This window comes from Parasteatoda tepidariorum, chromosome 5, assembly GCF_982258835.1.
Source record: "Parasteatoda tepidariorum strain Cologne lab strain chromosome 5, Ptep-v5.0, whole genome shotgun sequence".
Classification (NCBI taxonomy): Eukaryota; Metazoa; Arthropoda; class Arachnida; order Araneae; family Theridiidae; genus Parasteatoda; species Parasteatoda tepidariorum.
Window position 1 is genome coordinate 53098432 of NC_141759.1, and position 22784 is coordinate 53121215.

General features: G+C 28.5%; 1 protein-coding gene across 4 annotated transcripts in view; it reads left to right on the forward strand.

Moving 5' to 3' along the window:
* LOC107452834 (androgen-induced gene 1 protein) overlaps positions 1-21407 on the forward strand; it is a 42892-nt gene extending 21485 nt beyond the window's left edge. For all 4 annotated transcript variants that reach the window (XM_016069443.5, XM_016069442.5, XM_016069440.4 and 1 more), the window contains exons 2-7: positions 8386-8560; positions 10234-10362; positions 12674-12775; positions 14515-14630; positions 18391-18542; positions 21046-21407. In XM_016069443.5, the coding sequence (XP_015924929.1) occupies positions 8402-8560; positions 10234-10362; positions 12674-12775; positions 14515-14630; positions 18391-18542; positions 21046-21074 (687 nt within the window). In that variant the 5' untranslated portion in view covers positions 8386-8401 and the 3' untranslated portion in view covers positions 21075-21407. The remainder of the gene's footprint in view (positions 1-8385; positions 8561-10233; positions 10363-12673; positions 12776-14514; positions 14631-18390; positions 18543-21045) is intronic.
* The last annotated feature ends 1377 nt before the right edge of the window (positions 21408-22784 follow it).

Genomic DNA, 22784 nt, shown 5'->3' on the forward strand with positions numbered 1-22784 from the left:
AAATCTTCTCAACAAAAATAAAACACCAATAAAACATTCATTGCGTGAGAGCTCATCTCCACCTGCCAGGGCCAGATTTACGTATAAGCTAAATAAGCTGTAGCTTGGGGTCCCGAGATGGCAAGGGCCCCCAGAACCAACTTTTCCCTTCTTTTTTAAAAGTTTTATTTGGAGCTGGAGTCCTCTGAAGCCTAAAATACATTTTTTTTCTTTATTACATTGGCGAACGCTTTTCAAAATCTACTAGAAGTGTTTTCAAGTATAAAATAATTGTTATTTTTTTAACCAAAAGAGCAATAAAAAGGCCGATGAAAATATCCTGTAGCTTTCGTAGCTACCAGTGATGGGAGTAGTCCATGGATCCTTAAAAGCGGTACTCCATGAAGTAGTCAAATAGCCGCCTCAATTTACACTGTGGGAAATGTTTTCAGCTTCTTTAAATTGCTGTGGGCTCTTTTGTCCACAGAAACACCCTTTTGTCTGATTTCTGGGCAAAAAATTTCTAGGGCTGTGGGAGAATCTTGTTTAGGGTCACTCTGTTTCGAGATTTCCGTTGTGTCTCATAGTCGTTAAAGAGCTTCTCGTTTAATTTTAACTTTTCTTTTTTGCAAAATATATGTTTTCCAATTTATTACAAAAGCTTTTTTTCCTTTTAATTATCTTAAATGTTTTAACTAGCTTAATTGTTTAATTTACTTAATTATTGTAATTGATTTTAATTTGTTATTTTCCAAATTAATCGTGCATGAATCCGTGAACTCCTTTCTTTATTTATTTAAATGGTGGGCCACCATTCAATTCCCTCTTTGACAGGCCCATATGCCAAAATTCTTGATTTGGTTTATTTTGGATGAAATTGAGATAACAGATGTGGTAATTTTACTTATTGCTAATAGACAGAAGCAACATGTGATATTGCTTGATAGAGCATTGAAATCAAGTGATCATCAGCTAAACAAATGTTTAAATATATATGTAAAAAATATTGTTCAAACCTCCTGTCTGACCAAATTTTCCATGTATCCCCAAAATATGAATTATGTTTAATTTGTAAAATATGATATTTCGTACACAAAATTCATTTATTTAGTTAGCTTATGCTTTTATTGCTTATTGATTATACATGTTTCTATTTTTAACTCCCTGATTTTTGTTGTTATTATGTGTTTAAAGTTAATAGGGCATCCAAATTTTTTAATTTATAAGGATTTCAAATTTTTAAAGCAAAGTCGAAATAACTTCTTAAAATTGCAAATTGAAACTATTTATAAAATTTTGGCAGATTTGTTTTTATTTTAAATCTGTGCATCTAATTTAATAAAATAAAAACAAATAAAAAATAAGTTTAAAAAATATAAATAAATGGCTAGATAAAATATAAAACTGTGAAAAAAGGAACATATCTTTTAAGTAATTTGAGTATTAATAAATTATTTAAAAATAAACAATTTTAAAAGGTAGAAAAGTTTTTTTGATTTGTTTAAAAGCCAAATTTTGTCCCATCATTTGATCAAGAGACTATTTAATATCTGTTTCTAAGAAGCAGTAGGTCGCGTGTGGGTGTGTGGATGATGTAAGTAAAAGAGGCATACAAAAAAAGCCAATTTAACTTCAGTTAATGCCCTCGATATTATATTTTTTAACTCCTCGCAAAAATGTAGTAAAAAAGTTATACAAATTAATTGTCGCAAACAAATTAATATTAAGTAAGAACGAATCAAAAATGATATCGAAATATGCTGAATCACTAATGAGACAGGCGGGATGAAAGACATCGAAACCAATTTGATTAAATAGTAAAACTAGAAAGTGTTTCAAAAATCCGGACATGTATCAGGCTTCAACAAAAATTCCACACTGCCACAAAATTTATCAGGGACAATTCGTTAGATTTCAATACGGGTTTTTCTTTAATTAAATATTAACTAATATTTGTCTTTCCAAGCTTTTCATTCTGTAATAACGAATGTCAAGCATTTAAAGTATCCAGTTCAAGAATGTCAAGTATCCAAATAACTTCATTTATTAAATTTAAAAAAAAAACAATAATAATAAATAAATATCCGCAAGGCAGGTGTGTATATTTGGGGCTGATGATTATGAAATCTAACACAAAACTGTGAGATCGCGGGTTCTATTCCAGCTGATGACAGTTTTTAATTATTATTTCTTAATACTGAAAAATGTATTTCTTATTTTTTTTAAAGTATGCATGTTAAAAACTAATAATTTAACAAGTATTTAAAAAACTAGAAAGCTACACCCCCTGTTCATTTTGCACACTAACCCTCATGGTTGCTTCTGATTAATCATTGCAGATTAAGAGGAAAAACGGTTTATTTCCATCTTTTTATTCTACAAAAATTACGATTGAATTTCTATTTACATTTTGAAATGACTAAAATTTGGCAAATCAATAAAATTGGTACCTTCTGCAGAGTCATTACCCAGTGGACTCAAGGGCACTGAGTTCGAATCCCAGTGTTGACTGGTCGATACGAATTCTACACCCGGCTTACACCAGCCACTGTGCCGAAGTAAAATATCCTCAATGGTAGACGGATTATAGGTCCCCTTGTTGTCAGACTGACAGTGGAAAGCTTTTGTGGTTTTCCTCATAATGTAACTTAAATGCTGGTCAGTTCCATCAGAACGTCCCCCTCCAAGACGAAAATTTCTTCCAATACTTGATCCTGGAGTTCCCTTGTGATCTGAATTGAGTTTAAAATTAGAAGTCTAATAAGTTGAATATTAGTAGTCGTAAACTCGAAATTGGGTTGGCTGTTCAATGACTATTATAAAATAAACTAATAATTTGCCCGGGATAGCCTGGTTGGCAGGGCGTTGAACTCGTGTTTGTGAGAATGGGATTTCGAATCCAGCCGGCCGAAGAATACCCATGTATAAAATGGTGATTGGCGCATATTAAATCTGCCGTGGTCACAAAGTCCTCTAAGTTCTCACAACAAATCAATACCTCTGGGTACTGATCCAATTCTCTTGTCTTCTGGATTGAGTTCAAAATTATAAGGTGATTATTCAATATTATACGGAGTTAAACATTTGTAGTCGTAAACTCAAATTAAGTCGGTTGTTCAACCAGAGCTCATTCTAGGCAGGGTAAACAGGGCGCAGCACCCTGCTGCCCTTTTAGTCAAAAGAATCCACCCTGTTGCCCCTGAAGTAAATTAGTGTCCTGATGTAATAAGACTTCATACCCTTTTTGCCCTTTCATTAAATCATAATTATTATTAATCATTTTAATAATTAAATCATAACTACAGACACTTAAAAACATACATTTATTATTTTATTAATATATGCATACATTTTAAATAAATTACCAAGCTAATTAGCTCATTAACTCGATACATATGTTAATTTATTAGTGAAAATTAGTAATTAATATGATTGCTTTGCTACTTTTAGTAAAGTAAAAAAAAAAAATTCTTTTACTAATTGACGATGTTTTTTAATAGAACGTGTAAAGCCCATGGAAAGAAATTATTGCCTTTTTAGAATAATAATGCCCTTTTTTTAAACTTTTGCACCCTGCCCTTTTTTCTGCGTAGAATGAGCTCTGGTTCAACGGCGGTTATAAAAAAAATAAAACTAATAATCAAATTGTATTTTCTTATGTTCTTTCTAACTCCTTGCTTATTTCTGACACACCTTCATAATTTCATGTTTCTAAGTCGTAGAGCAGCAAAGCGAAATGTAACGTTTAAAAAAAAAAAAAATTAGAAAAAAAAAAAAAATTCGCAAAAAAAAAAAAAAAATCATTTAAAACTCCAAATAACATAGATTCAGAATTTTAAGAAAAAAAAACAAACTCTGTTAAACATATAATGGTTCTTCTAACATACCAAATCTTTACTCTGTGCTTATGATGTTCTTAAAATGAGTTTCTGTTTTTTTTCTCGTTCAAAAAATATGTGTAATAATAGAAAGGCTCTACATTATAGTCCCATCACAATCAATATATTTAACAATCAAGCAATATTATCAAATTTTTAATAATATAATGTTAATATTCAGCAATAAAAAATACGACAGTTTACTTTAGGAGTATAGAAATAGAATTGAACTTAAAAGGGCCCCATCATTTTCAGTAGCTTAGGTCCCCGCCAAGCTTAAATCCAGCTCTGCCACCTGCGCAAATAATAATCACCACCACAACGTCAAATTTACTTCTCCAATTAAACCTCCTCCTTTTTGCGATATGCTCAATTATGAAGCTGTTATATTAATCATCATAATCCACCAAATATCCACCTCTAATACAATCTGGCCTACGTCACTCAATACGCTCGATTTTCCCATAATTCTATTTACATCTCCGTGATACTATTAAACAACTAAATGTCAATCTAAACTTACTTCTACAGATTGCAAACTTCATCGCTCTTCCAAACATCGCCGATGTCACCAAATCCATCGTGTAACGTATAGTATGATTTACCCAATTGACGAAAAAATAACTTGGATTTACGATGAAATGTGCCCAAATAAATTGTATCAAAAAGTGATTATGCATGATTAGAAGCTCGCGTGTCGTAATAACATCGTAGTTAAAATCCGGGATCGTCGAAATCACGTGGAAAAGCATAGAAATAATTGGAACAAAAAAGGAAAAAAATAGAAGAAAAATCACTTAAATTTACAATGAAATCAGCACGAATAATGCACGTCAATAAGTAACTATTTAAATACGCGATTTATAATTCACAAGTTGTAATAAAATTATCAAAATTTTTAAAACCATGTGGGATTGCATAGCAATAACTTCCGAAAAATGGTGGAAAAATAACTTGGATTTACGATGAAATCGGCGCAAATAAAAGACTCCAAAAAGTGATTACTTGAATGTGCGATTTGAAACTCGTGTGTTCTTAATAAAATCGTAAAAAAAATACGGGATTTTTCAAAATCACGTGGTAAAGCGTAGAAATAACTAACTGCTTAAAAAAATCATTTAGATATGCGATAAAATCTGCACAAAGAAAGCGCATTAAAAAGTGATTATTTAAATGCGTTATACGACTTCAAGATTCATAATAATATTGTATTAAAAATATCAAGATTTTCAAAACTATATAAAAATACAATGTTAAAAAATAACTTGAAATTTTGGATGAAATCGGCAGAAATAAATTACGTCAAAAAGTGATTAATTAAATGTTCGAATCATAACTTACGAGTCAGAATATAGTAGTATTAAATGTATCGGCATTTCAAAAACCGCATGGAGATTGCTATTTATAACTGCCGAAAAACGATCGAAACGTTAGAGCAGTGTTTCCCAACCTTTTTTGTACCATGCCCCACCTAAGCCTTTCTAAAATTCTCATGCCCCCCTATGTAACATATACATAATTTTTAATATTAAAAGATCGAATTGTTCACTTAAGAAACTTAGGAAATTGTTAGCGAAACAAAGTAAGTAAATTTTCAGAACATATAATGAAGAACTAAAATTCAAATTCGAAATAATTTTAAGATTCTTTATACAGATTAAGTCTTTATAAAGATTTTTCTATAATAATTTAATATTTTAATTTAGTGAGATTCTTGCCCTTGATGCTCGCTGCACGTAGATTTTATCTTAGGTTCCAATATGGTTAGCTTCAGTCTCAAGTCTCGCCGTTGTGTTATATCCAGACGATTTCCTTTTTTTTACCAATGAAATCATTTACAGCACTAAATCCACATTCAGCTAAATATGAAGATTGTATCGGTAACAATAGTTTTCTTGCACATTTGATTGAATTTGGGTATTTGTTTTCTGTTTCCTCACGAAGCCATGCCATCACTCCTTTCATCTTAAATAAAGTTTTAATTGACTCATCATTTTGCATTTCTGCAAATTTTTCTTAATATATTTGATATATCAGACAAATCTACTAACATGGACTGCAACATCCATGTTGGAAAATAAATTTGCTTTAAATCAGAATATCTTTCTTTTAAATCAGCCGATAGAATTTTCAGATGATAGACAATAACAAGTAAAGCGGTATCATTTACTTCACATTTTTGGAGCCAATGAAACTGTTCAAAGTTTTTGTTCTTAATATATTTCTGACATACAGGGACCGACTTACAGATTTGGGGGCCCCGGGCACAGATGAATTTGGGGGCCCCAGTTAAAGAGCCGATAAATTTTAGTTAACATGCAAGGTCTTAAACTTAATATTGAAAAAGTATTTTCCAGACCATAAAAATTGCAAGTAACATGAAACCTTATTTAGAAGTACGTCCCCCAGATATTCAGAATTTAATTTAGTGAAATTGCTAAAAAAATACAAAAATTTAATAAATATATCTAGAGGTTTTGGCTAGAATGTTAAAAATTATGAAGGAAACAAGATATTTGTACCGAAATCTGATAAAAGTAATTGAAGTCTGATAAAACTAATCATCAACATTCGAAAATTTCTTTCAAAGGGATCTTCTACACAAGGTTTTGTATTGGCCATGTAATGTAAAAGATCATTTATTGGGAAAGGGGGCCCCTCAAATGTTGGGGGCCCCGGGCACGTGCCCCGAATGCCCTCCTGTAAATCAGTCCCTGCTGACATAACTCAATAAGGGTAATGAAGCCAAATATCTTCGCTATTGCATCAACAAGAGTTTTATTTGTTCCTTGAAGTTTCTTATTTAATATATTCAGTTTTTCAAAGATATTTGCTAAATAACTCATAAATGCTTTACCATCGACTGTAAACAGATACTTCCTTTCAGGTTTGTCGCTTAAAAAATCCCTAAGTCACATAATATTTATTGACCGCAATTATTTAAGAATTTGCTTTTTTCTTTCGATTTTGTCACCGAAATCTCGCATTGCATTTAAATAGCCCAGAGCAAAAGGTTTAAACTCATGTCGAGTTCATTTTTGAATTGCCCCCCTTTACAATCAAATTGCCCCCCGGTGGGGCGTGGGCCCCACGTTGGGAAACACTGCGTTAGAGGATCGGCAAAGAGAGTCAAAAAGTGATTACTTAAATTTAAAACTCGTGTATCTTAATATCGTATTTAAAATAATTTTTTATAAACAAATCAGATTTCTGGAGTCGAAACTGTCGAAAAAGGGATCGAAAATCAACATAAAATGAAATCTGTGCAAATTCAGCTCGTCAAAAAGTGACGACTCAAAGGTAGAATTTCTAACATTTTTATTTTTTGTAAAAAAAAAATATATTTTTTCATTTTGATTGAAAGCTTCCTTAGGCTGCAGGTTGTGTACTCCTAGTTTAAACTGTTGACCCCTAGAATAATTTTTAACCTCAAAGAAATTTTTTTTTATGTTTTCTTTTCCAAATTAAATTTTTATTCCGAGTTATAAATTTTTACACGTTTTTACATTGTTTTAAATTTTTACAATATTTTGCTAAATTTTTTCTTTTTAAGAAAATTTTGAAAGTAAAAGGATTTTATGTCTTAGGGGTTTTTGTATTCCGGGTGTACCCCGGAATTCCAGGTTTTTCGTATAATTCCTCCAGATCTAGAAATTAGTAGCAAGGCATGTGATTTTTCTGCAGAATTCCGTGTATCTCAAGACCATTGATTTGCGGACTTCCACGAATCAGAACTTATAATCCGACGAAATTTTCACCGCAATTTAAAATTTAGAGTAAGAATTAAGTTCTACAATCTAAAATTTAAATTTGGAAACCTTCGCTGAATCGCGTTGACGAGATGTTTCCAAACACGTGACTCTTCCACAATTATAATTTTTGGTTTGTCGGATTTTCACAGTTTTTAATGCTTGAAATTATGCCGGAATCCTCTAATATTCAGATTCATAATCACGCAATTTTAATATCTAACATCGATTTTCGTATTTAACTAATTTAAAAGTTATTCATTGTGAATCATATTCATGCGTTTTAAAAATCGTACATCACGATTCATATTCAAACGAGTTTAAAATCCGATGTCGCTATTCCTATTCACTGGATCTAAAAAATCATGTAAATCGCGATTCTTATTTACGCGATTAAAAAATCCAATAATGCGATTTGTATTTTCGCGTTCTTAAAATCCAGTGTTTGTAAGAATTGTAAGAGCTAAGTTTTTTATTTAATTAGTTACTATAAAAGTGTAATATTCTTTATTGATAAGTAATTTAATTATAAAAAAATTACATTAACTATGAATAGTATATAAATTGATATCTTATCAAGTTTTTACACATAAAATTTTCAGGACTTTTCAGTTTGTGTCACAATCACCCCTGATGTCTTATGCATGCATTGCTCTTACCCCTCCTCCTCCCATATTAAAATAAGCTAATCACAAACCCGCATTAAGTGTTTATGTAATATTTGAATGGCCCCATATCATTAGATTTCTGCAAATTTGTTTCCAATTATTTATTTTTAGAAATCAAGATATCAAGATGAATTCGAAGGCTCTGTTTCGGATGCTTTTCCATGTTTTTACAACTTTTGTATATTTTTGTGCCATAATAAGGTATGAGTATCTGCCTCCTATGCCTCATAAAAAGCCACAGGATCACTTTGCTGGACGACTCAAATATCTCACTTACTGGAATTTGGTAAAAAAAATGTAATTTTATCATTATAAATGTGTATCATTAAACACTTTTAATTTAAATGAAAAATTTTCCTTAAAAACTTCAAAAAATTATGTTGAATGATTTAACATGATTTTTTTTTTAAAAGAAAAATTTTTGTATTGTATCATTTAATTCATCTCAAATTTAGATTTCCTTTTTCTCAAAATTCTTTTTGTGAAAATTCTAGGTAGAGCTTTACTTTTAATCACAAAAAGATTTATTATTTGGAAGTATAAAAAGTATAAAAGTGAAAAGGAAGTATAAAAGTAAAAGGAAGGATAAAAGTAAAAATGGGCAGGCTACGTTATCAGAATGGACGAAGACCGTACCACATAAAGAGTTTTCAATGCCAGACCAGTTGGTACACGAAAATGAGGCAGGCCGAATTTGAGATGGATAGATGGCCTAGAGAGAGACCTTTTGGTCTTAAAAACAAAAAATTGGAAAACCCTAGCAAAAAAAATAGGTTAGCCTGGATAAAACTTCTTGATGCCATTGATGATGATGATGATAAAAAGTAAAAGGGCACCTGTCGAAGATCAACGGGAAATTTATCTCCCTTTTGCAGTTTTACAATAGACTGATCCTGAGACGCATTTCCCTGTCCGTCACTATAGTCAATCACACACAGTTAGTAAGTGGGTGAGTGACCACTTTAATCAGCCTGCAAAGAGTCTGAGGATGCGCTGTATTGGTCCTCATTAAACTGTTCTACCGTAAAGTCAAATTACCAGAGCGGAAGAGCTATTCTCTCTTTGCACAGGATAAAAATTGTCATGTCTACGCATCATTTTGAGGGATGTTTCCCAGACTATTGCTCATAGCCCACTGTGGAGTAGTGCGATGGAATTGGAATTTTTTACTATTTTTTTTTCTTCATAAATTTATTAGATTACAAAATAGTATATCTAATTTGTGATTATATCATGTTGTTAAAGAGCTTTAGGCCTCCATTTAGGCAATGCTTGAATCAGTTGATGCACTTCTTATTGAATTGTGCATTATAAAAAGGAGCAATTATAGTCTATTCTTTTTATGTCTCTGAATCGGAGAATGTTTTAACATTGTTTTATAAATTTTAGTAATAAGAAATTTAAATTGTTTTTTAGTTAGCTTCTTTTATTTTGTCATCATTGCATAATTATTTCAGTTTTTGAATATTATAATATATGAAGATTTAGTAACTAAATTTTCAAACAGAAAATAAAAATTTTTTTTTTAGAAAAAAAATGATTAAAGAATACATTTATAGAGTTTGTATAACGTTAAAGAAAAAGAAAAAAAAACTTTTGCCTAAATAAGTACAACTAATAAAATATTAAGTTATTTAATTTTTGATTTTATTGCTTTATTTAATTTCTTAAAATCGTTTTATTCAATTTTAACGCATTTGGAAATAAATACTAGCGTTTGTAATTTATTTTTTTTCAAAAAAACTTTATTTTCGTTTGCTTTCACTGCTCTAGTTCTAAAATTGTTAGAAGTGTTAGCCTATATTCTTTGAAAATCAAAGACATTTGTTGCTATAAAGCCAAATCATATCATTGTATTATATTTTTATTGAAAATTACATAAATTTCAGATATTTTTAGTTTTGATATAGATTTATAATGATTTCAGCTCTTTCTCAGTATTTGTTATTTATCTTTCAGCTGGTACAGTTTTTGTTTTTCACTCTCTCTTCCATTATGGATTTTATGAAAACTTCATCTAGCAGTTACAACAAACTAACTAAGCTACGGGATAAATTTTATGCTGGGATCGTCTTACCATATGGCGTGGTATGTTCTGTTTCCAATAAATTTGTAGAACTTTTTTATAAATACAGTACGAAACCTGTTATCCGGAAATCAATAAATTTTCCCGCCATTTTTTTTAAAAAATATTTTTTTTTTCCTCATAAGATTTTAGGATTTTTCTTTCTTTTTTGAAAGATGTTTACCTTACCATCATTTTGGAAATAATCATTAGTGTATTACTTCATCGTTTTTTCTTCTTTTTAAGATTATTTCCAAATATTTTTTTTTTCAGTTGGGTTTAACAATAAAAAAACGGCTTTTTGAAGTGATTCAATAAACCGGAAAAATCATTTATCCGAAATAGCGATGGTCCTGATCGTTCCGGATAATCGGTTCCCTACTGTACAATTTTTAATTGTTGGTGTTTCTGCACTTGACATAAATTAAATATTGTTCCCAAACACTTCTTTTCTCTTCATAATATTTTTTTCTCTTAACCATATGTATGTATATTGTCTGTTTTGAAAAATTTTGTAAATTAAAATTTTAAATTTTACTCTTACAAATATAATCTTGGTGACTGTTTAAATTAGGGTTTGCAAAAAACCAGGTTTTTAAGAAAAAACCTAGGCCATGTGAGTTTTTTCATGAAGGAACACAATTTTGAGCAGGGGTCAATAGATTTTTTGGGGGAATTTTTTTATATGAAAAGAACCAATTTCGCCTGAAGATATGAGTTTTTTCAAGTATACTCTACTTGTAAGATATATTACTCAATGAAAAATTATTGCTTGTTTATTACCAAAGGATTAGTAAAAGAAAGGGTTATGTAAATAACTAATTCAGTAATTTTTATGTCTACCAAATGTATAATGAATTAAATAAAAGTTACTGAAATGATTCTTTGCAAAATATACCAAAGGGATTAATAAAAGAAAGGGTTATGTAAATAACTAATTCAGTCATTTTTATGCCTACTAAATGTATAATGAATTAAATAGTGAAGTTTCTGAAATGATTCTTTGCAAAATATACCAAAGGGATTAATAAAAGAAAGGGTTATGTAAATAACTATATAATAACTATATAACTAATAATTCAGTCATTTTTATGCCTACTAAATGTATAATGAATTACATTGTGAAGTTTCTGAAATGATTCTTTGCAAGATATACCAAAGGGATTAATAAAAGAAAGGGTTATGTAAATAACTAATTCAGTCATTTTTATGCCTACTAAATGTATAATGAATTACATAGTGAAGTTTCTGAAATGATTCTTTGCAAGATATACCAAAGGGATTAATTAAAAAAGGGGTTATGTATATAACTAATTCAGTCATTTTTATGCCTACTAAATGTATAATGAATTACATAGTGAAATTTCTGCAATGATTCTTTGCAAGATATACCAAAGGGATTAATTAAAAAAAGGGTTATGTATATAACTAATTCAGTCATTTTTATGCCTACTAAATGTATAATGAATTACATAGTGAAGTTTCTGAAATGATTCTTTGCAAAATATACCAAAGAGATTAATAAAAGAAAGGGTGATGTAAATAACTAATTCAGTCATTTTTATGCCTACCAAATGTATAATGAATTACATAATGAAGTTACTGAAATGATTCTTTGCAAAATATAAAGCGTAATAAGTTATGCAATTAGTTTGAAATATATATAAGCACCTAATTTACTTTAAAGTTAATAAATGAAATTTTTAGAAGCATTGTAAACATTAATGAAATGATATGAAGTTACCTTTTTGTTGCACATGGTATGCTTATTGGTGTTTTTCAAAATATGAATTCTTTATGAGCCTCACAATGTGCAAAATATTATCAAATTTTATCTTAATTATACATTGCACAATTGGAAATTTGCATAATTTGAAGTAATTGCATAATTGGAAATTTGTATTTATCTATAAATTGTACTTATCAAATGAAATTTTTTTTGAATAAATATAAATCTATAAATTGTATACAAATAAAACAACAGAATAGCATTGAAGATACAGGGTAGTTTCGTTACTTAAAATTGTTTTACTTTTGATTACAGCATTTAAATTTTTTGGTACTAATACCCCTTCCTAATATAAAATAAACTCGAAAGCAATAGAAAATATAAATTCAGGATAAATTTCCAATTTTTCAGACGAGTCGGAATCTTGAACCTTTGGAAAAAAAACTTAGATTTCTTTTTAACTGCAACTACATTGAAAAAATGTTACAGACTCTTCTTTTTAATCTAATTATCAATTCAACTGTTTTTATTATTTAATTCTTAATTGGCTCTTTTAAGTCACTTATTTATATTCTTTTAATAATTTATAAATTTATTTGATGTAGTTTGTGGTTGCAATGTTTTGGATTCTCTATGGAATAAACAGAGAACTCATCTTCCCCAAAGTTCTTGATCCTGTTTTCCCACCATGGCTGAATCATGTTTCTGTAAGTTTTTCTATTCATTGTATTTAACGCTAAAATAATGATAATTTAAAAAAAAAAATACTCTCTGGTAATAATGAGATAAGTCCCCATACTTTCTGAGAGAGCTCATCTCCTGATTGCCAGACAATACTTTATCATAAATTAAGCATTAAGAACATTTCAATTACTTAAAATTATTTATTTTTTAGATTTTCCATTTTTCTTTCTTTCTGTAAACACTTGAAAGTTAACAGTTTTATGCACCTACAATTTTAATTTAACATTGTTCTATTATAAGAATATTTTTGGAAATTTTTTTAACTACAATCTTTAAATGATCACTTACTGTTTTTTTTTTTTTAACACACTGCCACCAGACATGCATAATATAAATGAACACCATTTGTGGAAGATTTGTCGCCTTCATGGAAAAATGTTCAGTATTACACATTATTAATAAAAAACAATCAAATATATATTACTCTCCAAACAACCAATGCATACATATATTACTTTTTTTTAAAAATATAGTATCACATATCTATTTTGATTATGGTATTTTTTTGCGATAACACATATTGAAACAATTCAGTTTTTATATTTTTTTTCTACTGTTATGTATTGTAAAATGAGTAGGAAAGCAAGATTATATAGGTGTAGAAAAATTGAAAAGCGATTCTTATAAAAATATTTATTAAATGTTTGCATTTAAAGGTTTCTGAGGTATATTTATGTATTCGAAGAAAGTCAACATGAGGAAAGGCAAAAGAAATCTATAAATTGTTTAATCTTCATGAACTCGCTAAATTTAAAGAAATATAGCCGATATGTATAATCAATATAGTTCTTGTTTTTTTAAATTAAAACTTTTAAAAGTTATTTTTCAACATATTTCGTCACAATTATGTTGCATTGAAAGCGTTGAAGCTAATTGTAAGAGTCAATAAATTGCTTTCAGAGGTTTATTAATTAAAATTTTGTGTTTGCAGAAAGTTTTTTGTTTTTTCTAAGTCTGACTGCTACAATCATGCCGTTAGGTCATGAAATCATGGAGCCTTAATCCTAATGATCTCATGGTCTACAGCAGATTGTAGCAGAGAATATTTTACTTTTTTATATAAATAATTTTATATACAATTAAAATGTCCACCATTTGTAAATCACTGGTTTATAGTTTAAGTAGATTTTTAAAATCAAACCAGTAGAAAGCATAGTATTTTACAAATATTAAAAACCATTCCTCAGTGACCTGTACATTTAAGTAGGTAAAAATATTAACACTGGTAAACATAAGTTAGTTAATTCCTTTAATTTAATGTTTTTATGCATTTGTGACAATTGATATTCCAATTTTAATTTTTTTAAAAAATTTTAATTAAATTCAGTTATTAAAATCACAAGTCCTTGGAATGAAAAGGATTTTAGTAAGTAAACCAGATAACATTATTATTTACTTAATTTTAATTACAATGTAATGCTTCTCTATTTTCGTAATCCTCAAACAAAGGACAGTCTATTTTTACTTTGTTAATAATAGCTAAAATTTTCTTGTTCATAAAAAGTTAAAATTATTTTGTTAACTTTTATATACTGATCATTACAGCAAATTTATACTTTCTTTTAGATTTGTATTTAAACTTTTTAATAAATTGTTTAAATGTAAATAATTTATGCCTCTTGTTTATGTTCAAAAAAGTGCAAAAACCTTTTGTTTATACAATTTGATGTTCAAGAAGTGTTGATATTTAAATTTTTTAAAGCACACAGTGATTTTACCTGTTCTCCTTATCGAAACATACATAATAAAGCATCGTCATCCACGTAGAAGAGATGGAATGAAACTGACTGCTGCATTTGGTCTGTGCTATGGTATATGGTATGGACTTTTCATAGATAATTTTTGAAAAAATTTTGTAAGAAAAGTTTTGTTTACTCATGTGATCTAAATATATTTTTTATATTGTTATTATGCAAATACACAACTGCAATTTATAACTGAAATTTTTTTTCAGTTTCCTAGGTTGGTGGGAAATTCCATGTATTTAAAAATTAAATTTTTCCACTAATGTACCATGTTCAATTAACTGCCATGTCTAGTTTAAAAATTCATTTGCAAGTCTTCACTCTGACCAGGTGATAAGTAAATTTTGAATATTGGTTTTTTTCAGTGACTTTACCCCCAGATTATTAGTTAAGATTTTTTAACTAACATCATTTAAATACATTAAATTAGTTTTTTTCACTAGCTCAAAGTAACCTTGTTTGTTTTTATCACTGGCTGTAACTAACCTAGTTTGCGAGTTACGACATGCAGCTTCAAAATTGTTACTCTGACCAGGTGATAAGTAATTTTTTATATTGGTTTTTTCAGTGACGTTACCCCCCCCCCCCCGATTATTAGCTAAGAATTTTTAACTCACATCATTCAAATACATTAAATTAGTTTTTATCACTAGCTCAAAGTAACCTTGTTTGTTTTTATCACTGGCTGTAACTAAACTAGTTTACGAGTTATGACATGCAGCTTCAAAATTGTTACTCTGACCAGGTGATAAGTAATTTTTAATATTGGTTTTTTCAGTGGCATAGCCCCCAGATTATTAGTTAAGATTTTTTATCCAACATCATTCAAATACATAGTTTTTTTATTTTTTATCACTAGCTCAAAGTAACCTTGTTTGTTTTTATCACTGGCTGTAACTAACCTACTTTGCGAGTTACAACATGCAGCTTCAAAATAGTTTGAAAGGAAAAGACATCAGAGTAGGTTACCACTTTTGGCAAAGATTATCTTAAACTTCATTTCTGTATTCTGTGTTAAAACTATGTTAATCATCAAGCTTTATCTCTGTACTCTGTGTTAAAATAATTTTTAATTATCGAGCTTCATGTCCACATTCTACGTATAAAATCTTGTTAATTATCAAGCTTCATTCTGTACTCTGTATTAAAATCATGTTAATCATCAAACTTTGTTTCAGTACTACTTGTTAAAAGGTTGCTAACTATTGAGGTACATTTTGCTTAATATTTTTAACAGCTGAAAAAAGGCAAGCTACATAAAACTTTTGTAAGTTGTTTATTTACTGATTCAGCCCTTTAACTATCAAAACCTAACTTTATTTATAATTTGTTTTCAAAATTTTTTATTAGAAATAACTCCTCCAAAAAAAAATTAACATTTTATCCAAAATTTTACTTTTTTGTATTAATTAGCGACAAATACTCCTATTATAGTTTTTGAAGCTTCTTATTTAAAAATTATACTACTACTTCACATTATTTTGGGGCACTTGTGTAAAATCCCAGCAACTAGGAAAATTGGCACACACCAAACCGTTTCATATTGTAACCAGTGAATATTTAATCTGAATTTTAACAAAAAGTTAATTTCTTTTTAGAAAAAATTTTAAAATAATTTACAACATGTAATTAAAAAAAAAATATGGCACAGTTTATTTGTAAAAATAGCTAAGCATTAAAGTATTTTAAATTCATTATATTTTAACAAAATAAATAAATAAAAAAAAATTATTTTAAGCAAAAAACTGTAAAGGAATAATTATGTACTTAGTTCTATAGTTTACCAATGTTGGTCAAAAATGATGTTTGTTGTAACTTTCTAACTATACGAAGAATCTAGGTCAGAGTAAAACCAGTTTGTTTTGCATTGCTAACAGATTCAAATAATGTCATTGATGATATTTATGCATTTTAGTTTTTAATTATTTTATTTCATTTTTCTTATGTAATCATCAGCATAATTATGCCAGGTGTTTTAAAGAAAAATCCTCCTTCGAAATAACTTCATATTTCTGCATCGTTTAATATGTTTTTGTTCTGCATTGTTTAATATGTTTTTGTTACTTATTATCTATTCCTTTATTTTTAGTTTAAACATTTGCAAACATTAATAGTTTTTATTTAATTCATTTAATTATTTTTTTAAAGAAAAGATAAGTCAAGTAAAACATTACAAAAAATACTAGTATATTTAAATATTTTTGTTCTATTTTATTCATGGGATTACTATTTTTTAAAATACAAATTCATATTTCAACCACACAATGTTTGAAAAATTTTACTGCTTTAGTTAAAAAAACATAAATATACAATTTAGTCATTTTATGGGATAAATCTTTCACTTGTTACTACCTGGAACACATTAAGAACTTAAAAGGTCTGTTTATTAGAAACTAAGATGCTTTTGGATTATTTCGCCTTAATAAAAAATTTAAACTTCTTATGCAAATATATTTGTTTCTAATGAGATGTAAGATATTTTTTTAAAATTAGATTCAATTCTTGTATAGTGTGCAGAATTTTTTTTTTTAACTCTAAATTACTTTTGGTCAAAAAATTGGATATGCCTTTGATTTATTGGCTTTCCTTTAGATACGCTGATTAATTATTAAATCAGATTCAAAGAAGTATTTTTTTCTGAATAAACATGCATTTCTTAGTGAGAATTCGTGACTTTTGAATACATTTGAAATCTGGAAAATGTGGTTCTAAATGTTTGCACTTTTCCCCTACATCTTTGAAACTAATGGACTTTAAAACTTATGTTATAGTTCCATTCAGATTGTTCTGCAGTTTGAGCTTGCAATGATCTGATCTAGTGATCAATCTTAATGGTTTAAATGGATGACCTTGAGTATGCTAATTATTTAGTGAAGATGATATTCTAAGTTACAAAAGCCAAATTTTAAAAAAGTTGTGTATTTAAAATTTGATTTCTGAGGAACTATTTGACTTATTTTGTACTTAACCTTATAAAATTATGTTCTTTAAAATGATTCTTAAAAATTCATATTACATTTTTATTCATCCATATAAAATTCATATTCAGTTTTTAGAATTTGTTTACCTTACTTAAGAGTTTAAATTTTTTTTGACCAATATTAAATAAAACAATAAAAAATAAGTAATCTCCAAGAATTATTTTTTGCATGGAATTTCCTTTAGATAAATGAATTTTATAGTAGTGTGCAAAAACTTTTTGATCCGTTTAAGAAATTCACCACAGACACAAAAAATAAAATTAACATTGAGGGGTCCAAACTTTTGACAGCTCTCCTGACCAAACTATAGGGACCAAATTTTCCAGTTTGTGGCTTTCTCCCATATTTTAAAAGTAAGGAATCCAAATCTGATTTTAAAAAAAGGTATGTTTATTCAGATTAGGTACGTTTTTGTTTCTGGTTCTAAAATAACATCTGCTCTAATTAATTAGTATATTTGAAATCACCCCTTTAAACCACAGGAAATGAGTGCTAGAACGTGATCACTGGATCAAAAGTTATTCAGGGTGTTCTTTTTTGCGCATTGTATACAATGCTGATGACTATGTTCAAGGATAGTAAAACTTGGTAACTTGTATCTTATTTTTATCTATTGTGATAAATAGTTGTCACTATCAAGTTTCTAACTCTTATAATTTAAGAGTTGTAAGAATAATTTTTGGTTAAGTCCATTTTACTGGATTTTAAGTAGATATGCGAGATACATTTACAGCCACCAATATAAAAATAGTTTAAAAACAACAAACGTAGGTCTATTTTAATTTAGTGGTTTCAGCTTTGATTACTCCCTTTTTATATGCAATATAAATTAACACTTTTTTATTATTATAGGACTCTAATCCTGGGATTAGGTATGGATATCTGGGTATATCCTGTTTTGCAAATAATGAATTGGACAGCAAGAATTGTATTCTTTGCGGTCAGCATTCTTTTTATGTTTCTGCAGTACCTTGTTGGAGAAAAGATCAATTGCTTGTTTTGGGGTAATTATAAACATTTGTACTTTGGAAATTATATATTAAAAAATTTATGTGGTTTCATAAAATACAGCTTCTGTATTATGTAGATCAGTGTTTCCCAAACTTATGACTTTTGTGTACCCTTTCTAAATTTTTCGTAGCGCTGGGTACCACTAATAAAAAATATGAATGGATTTTTTACTATAAAAAAAATTGCACAAAAGTTAAAAATCACAACTGCCTGTTGACACCACTAATTATTAACTGTTAACTCTGCAAAAAATAGTCGATAGAGAAATACGTAATCGTAAATTTTCATGGCTAGCTTTGTTTTTAAATAAAAAAATTTGAAATTTTCGTTTGTTGCAAGATATTTCACATAAGAATGCGTACCCCGGATAAACTGTTCCCGTACCCCTGGGGGTACGCGTACCACACTTAGGGAAACACTGATGTAGATAACTGAAATGGGAATTTTTAGTTTTTTTTTAAGTTACTAAAAAGATATTATGCTTATATTATAAAAAAAAATATTTTTTGAGACATACCAATTTAAAATATCTGATAGTTAAAATTAAGATAAAACTCGATGACTTCTAACTCTGGCTCGATTGAACAGATATGAATGAACATTGTATGTAGATCATGCACCTAATGTTTCTGTTGAAAAGAAAAATGTTAACTGGTGGCACTGTAACAAAGTAAAATAACAATAGCAGTTTAAATATAAAAAATTAAAACAAAATAAAAAATAAATATTTCGATTACATACATGTTTGTGTGCTCTCAGAGCCGGATTATACCTTTCGTAGGCCCTAGGCACAGAGCCGGATTATACCTTTCGTAGGCCCTAGGCATAGCCGTTTTTGGGCCCTCCCCTCTTTTCAAAATATATGCTGAAATTTTCTTGCATATTTTTTTTTTAACACTTTTATTAATATGGATTTTAATTTACGAATTTGTTTATCGAACTTTATCTGCAATACCGACTAGTGTAATGCATAAAGTTAGAGAAAAAAGAAAGGTACTCCTAACTTTAAAGAGAAAAAAAAATGGTAGAAATATAACATTTAAAAGAATAAAAAATTTACAAGTTTAGACAAGAAAAACAAGTTTAAAAAATACAAAATTCTCATATTTATTTTTTAAAAATAATTACAATTCCTAAATTAACTTATATAAACAAAACCAATGATTAAATAACGCAATATATTTCATACCTAATTAAACGGGGGGGGGGGGGACAATAAAATAAAAGGAAAACTTATTAATCTAAATCAAAACACTTGAAAATTATCGAACCGAAACGATAGTTAAAAAAGGCACTAGCATAAATATTAAAACCCGGAACAAGGCAAGATCAACGGAATTTGAAAAAAACAAACAAACCTAATGATAAAATTTATGAATAAAAAGAATTTATTGAGTGCGAAATTTATCGTGAAAAGAAAAAATCAAACGCAGTGGAATCAGAAAAACAAAACTGTTTTTCTGATTCCACTATGTTTGATTTTTTTTAAAATTTTTTTTCTCCCAAGTTTTTCGTAGGCCCTAGGCACGTGCCTAGTGTGTCTATAGGTTAATACGGCCCTGTGTGCTCTATATGAATATTTTGTTATATGTTGAAAGCTTAACACATCATGATAGATGCCGATTTTTACGTCCGCCAGGAAAAATTTTACAGTGTGGTAGTAAAATAATAATTAAAGTTGGAAAAATTTTCTAAACTGTAATTTACTGTGTTTACACTCTAAAGTATATCAGACTGTCTAATAGATCTTATTTAATTAAGTTTAAATTATTGATTTGTCATGGTGCATGAAACAAATGTTACCATTGAAAAACATTTTCTTCAACCACTAAACAGGTTGGTAATTGTGCTCCTCATTATTAACGTTTACATAAATATGTTTTTAAAACTTCAGTAACTTCCCATTTCATTTTCTGCAATAGTTTCCTTTTATTTTTGGATGCTTATAGTTTCCTGTAACAGGGCGCTTCCATGATAATTCAAGACATTTTAATTTGATTGCCTTTTTGAACTTAGTACAAATGCTGCTTATTATTAACTATAGTTAAAAAAAATTGACATGGTTATGCTTGATTACATGTGCTTACAGAAATTGAATAATAAGTCTGACAGTTGCTTGGTTATCATCCTTTTATCATTGCTTGTAATGCCAGCAGCAATATTTCAAGCATTTCACTAAATAACATAGTTTTGGTTTGAAGGCCCTGACTTGTTATTTATTAACTGTACTTAATTGACTGACTGGTTATTAGGCCAGCAATAATTGATTGCCTCTAACTAACGTGACTGTATTTATTAATTGTACCTAATGTGTAATATATCTAACCTTTGTAAATTGTACCTAATATGTATATATCTAACCTTTGTAAATTGTACCTAATATGTATTTGTCTAACCTTAAAGTTTATCATAGTAAATTCTTTTTTTTTTAAATGCATTTATAAACTTTTTAAACATAAATAACTACCGCTTCAATAATTTTTTTTTATATTTCAGGTGAAGGTATAGTTCAGAAAAACAAATGAGCCGTTTTTTTTTAAATATCAAATCAATGATTATAGCTGTATCAGCTTTCAACGTTACCTCCATGAATCATCATTCCTATCGCCAGTAGTTGATTGAATATTATTTATTAAAAAACATATATCATAACCATTTTAATACGTTAATTAACAAATATTGTTTCTTTTAACCTCAGGATATAGTTTCTAAGTGCATATCTTTACTATAAAGCAATAGCAATATATGTGTAGACTAACTGAGCAAGAGTTGTGATTTTTTTTTATTGTTTATTAATATCTTTATTTGTAATTTTTATAAAAAAATGAAATAAAATTTGTTAATTTTTTTATAATTCACTTGTTATCTTGGTGTTTTTTTTCTGTGTGTTTTAAACAAATTAAATTTTTCTTACAAAAAGCTGAAAGTGAGAATTTAGAAAGTCTGAATATGTCTCCTTAGTTAATAATGAGATGGAAAAGCTTGATCAGAATACTGTAAACAATTTAAACTGTTAAGAAATTATGATGCATTTAAAACTCTTTATAATTGTTTTAATTCTTCATATTATAAGAAATAGTAGTAAAAAGAATCTAAACTGTTTAAAGTGCATTGCTTTAAATAACTGTTTTATTCATAATTATTGATAACAATAGCCTTAATATGTGGGTAAAATGATTTAAATTTTTTTAAAACATATGCAAATCTGTTTGTAATAATTTACTGCTTTGTATTTGTTAGCCTTACTATTAACTTTACTTAGGCCTAAACAAAACAAGATAAATTTATCTTGAAAATTATGTATTGTGTACTATTTATAATAAAATAAATTAACAATAAATATGTATGATAATTGAGCCAATTAAATATATTTAATTGGCTTAAAAACATCCAGTTCTATGACGTTTTAAATTTCCTAGTTCAAAGAAAATGAATTATATCAAGAAAACAAATTTTCTATATATATTTTTTTACATTTTGTGTTCACAAATTTAAAAAAAAAAAAAAAAAACTATTTATTCTTAATAAAAACTAACTTGTAGCTAATTTCTCTATAAGTTAGTCAACTTACAAATAGACGGGTAATCTGTCGTGGTCACAAAGTCCTCCAACAGGGTGCGAAGCCAAATTATTCAACAAAAAATAAGCACTTAAAAAATATTTTTAAGCACTTTAAAAAAATATAATTACGCATGGTTGGAAAGTTTTTGACAATTGACTGTTTTAACTGTCATGTCAAAGAATCTTTTGGCATTGTTTTTGACAATTGTCAAAAATCATGAAATTTCAAATAATGTAAAACAAATGGCGTTTTCATATGCTACGGACTGACAAAACGCTGAAATAAATAGGGGTTGAATTAATAGTGAAAACGTTGAATAGAATAATGTGAACTGTGTCTTTTTGCATAATTCGAAGTAAAAATCAACATAGTGAAGGAAAAATATTATTTTGAAAGAGGGAAAATTAAGCAGCTTTAAGGGCTTTAAAAAAAACGAAAATAAGCACCTTTAAGCACTTATTAAAAACGCTACGCACCCTGTCCAAGTTCCCGTAACAAATCAATACCTCTGGAGGATCTTGATCGGAGATTGATCGTGCTTCGGTTTCAGGCTAAAATTAATTGCGATATGATGGATGGGGTGTCCTTCCTGTGAAATTGGATGTGATGTATGTATGTTGTCTCTGGATCATTTTCAGAAATGTTATTCAGACTATCCCCCATTGTGCAGCAC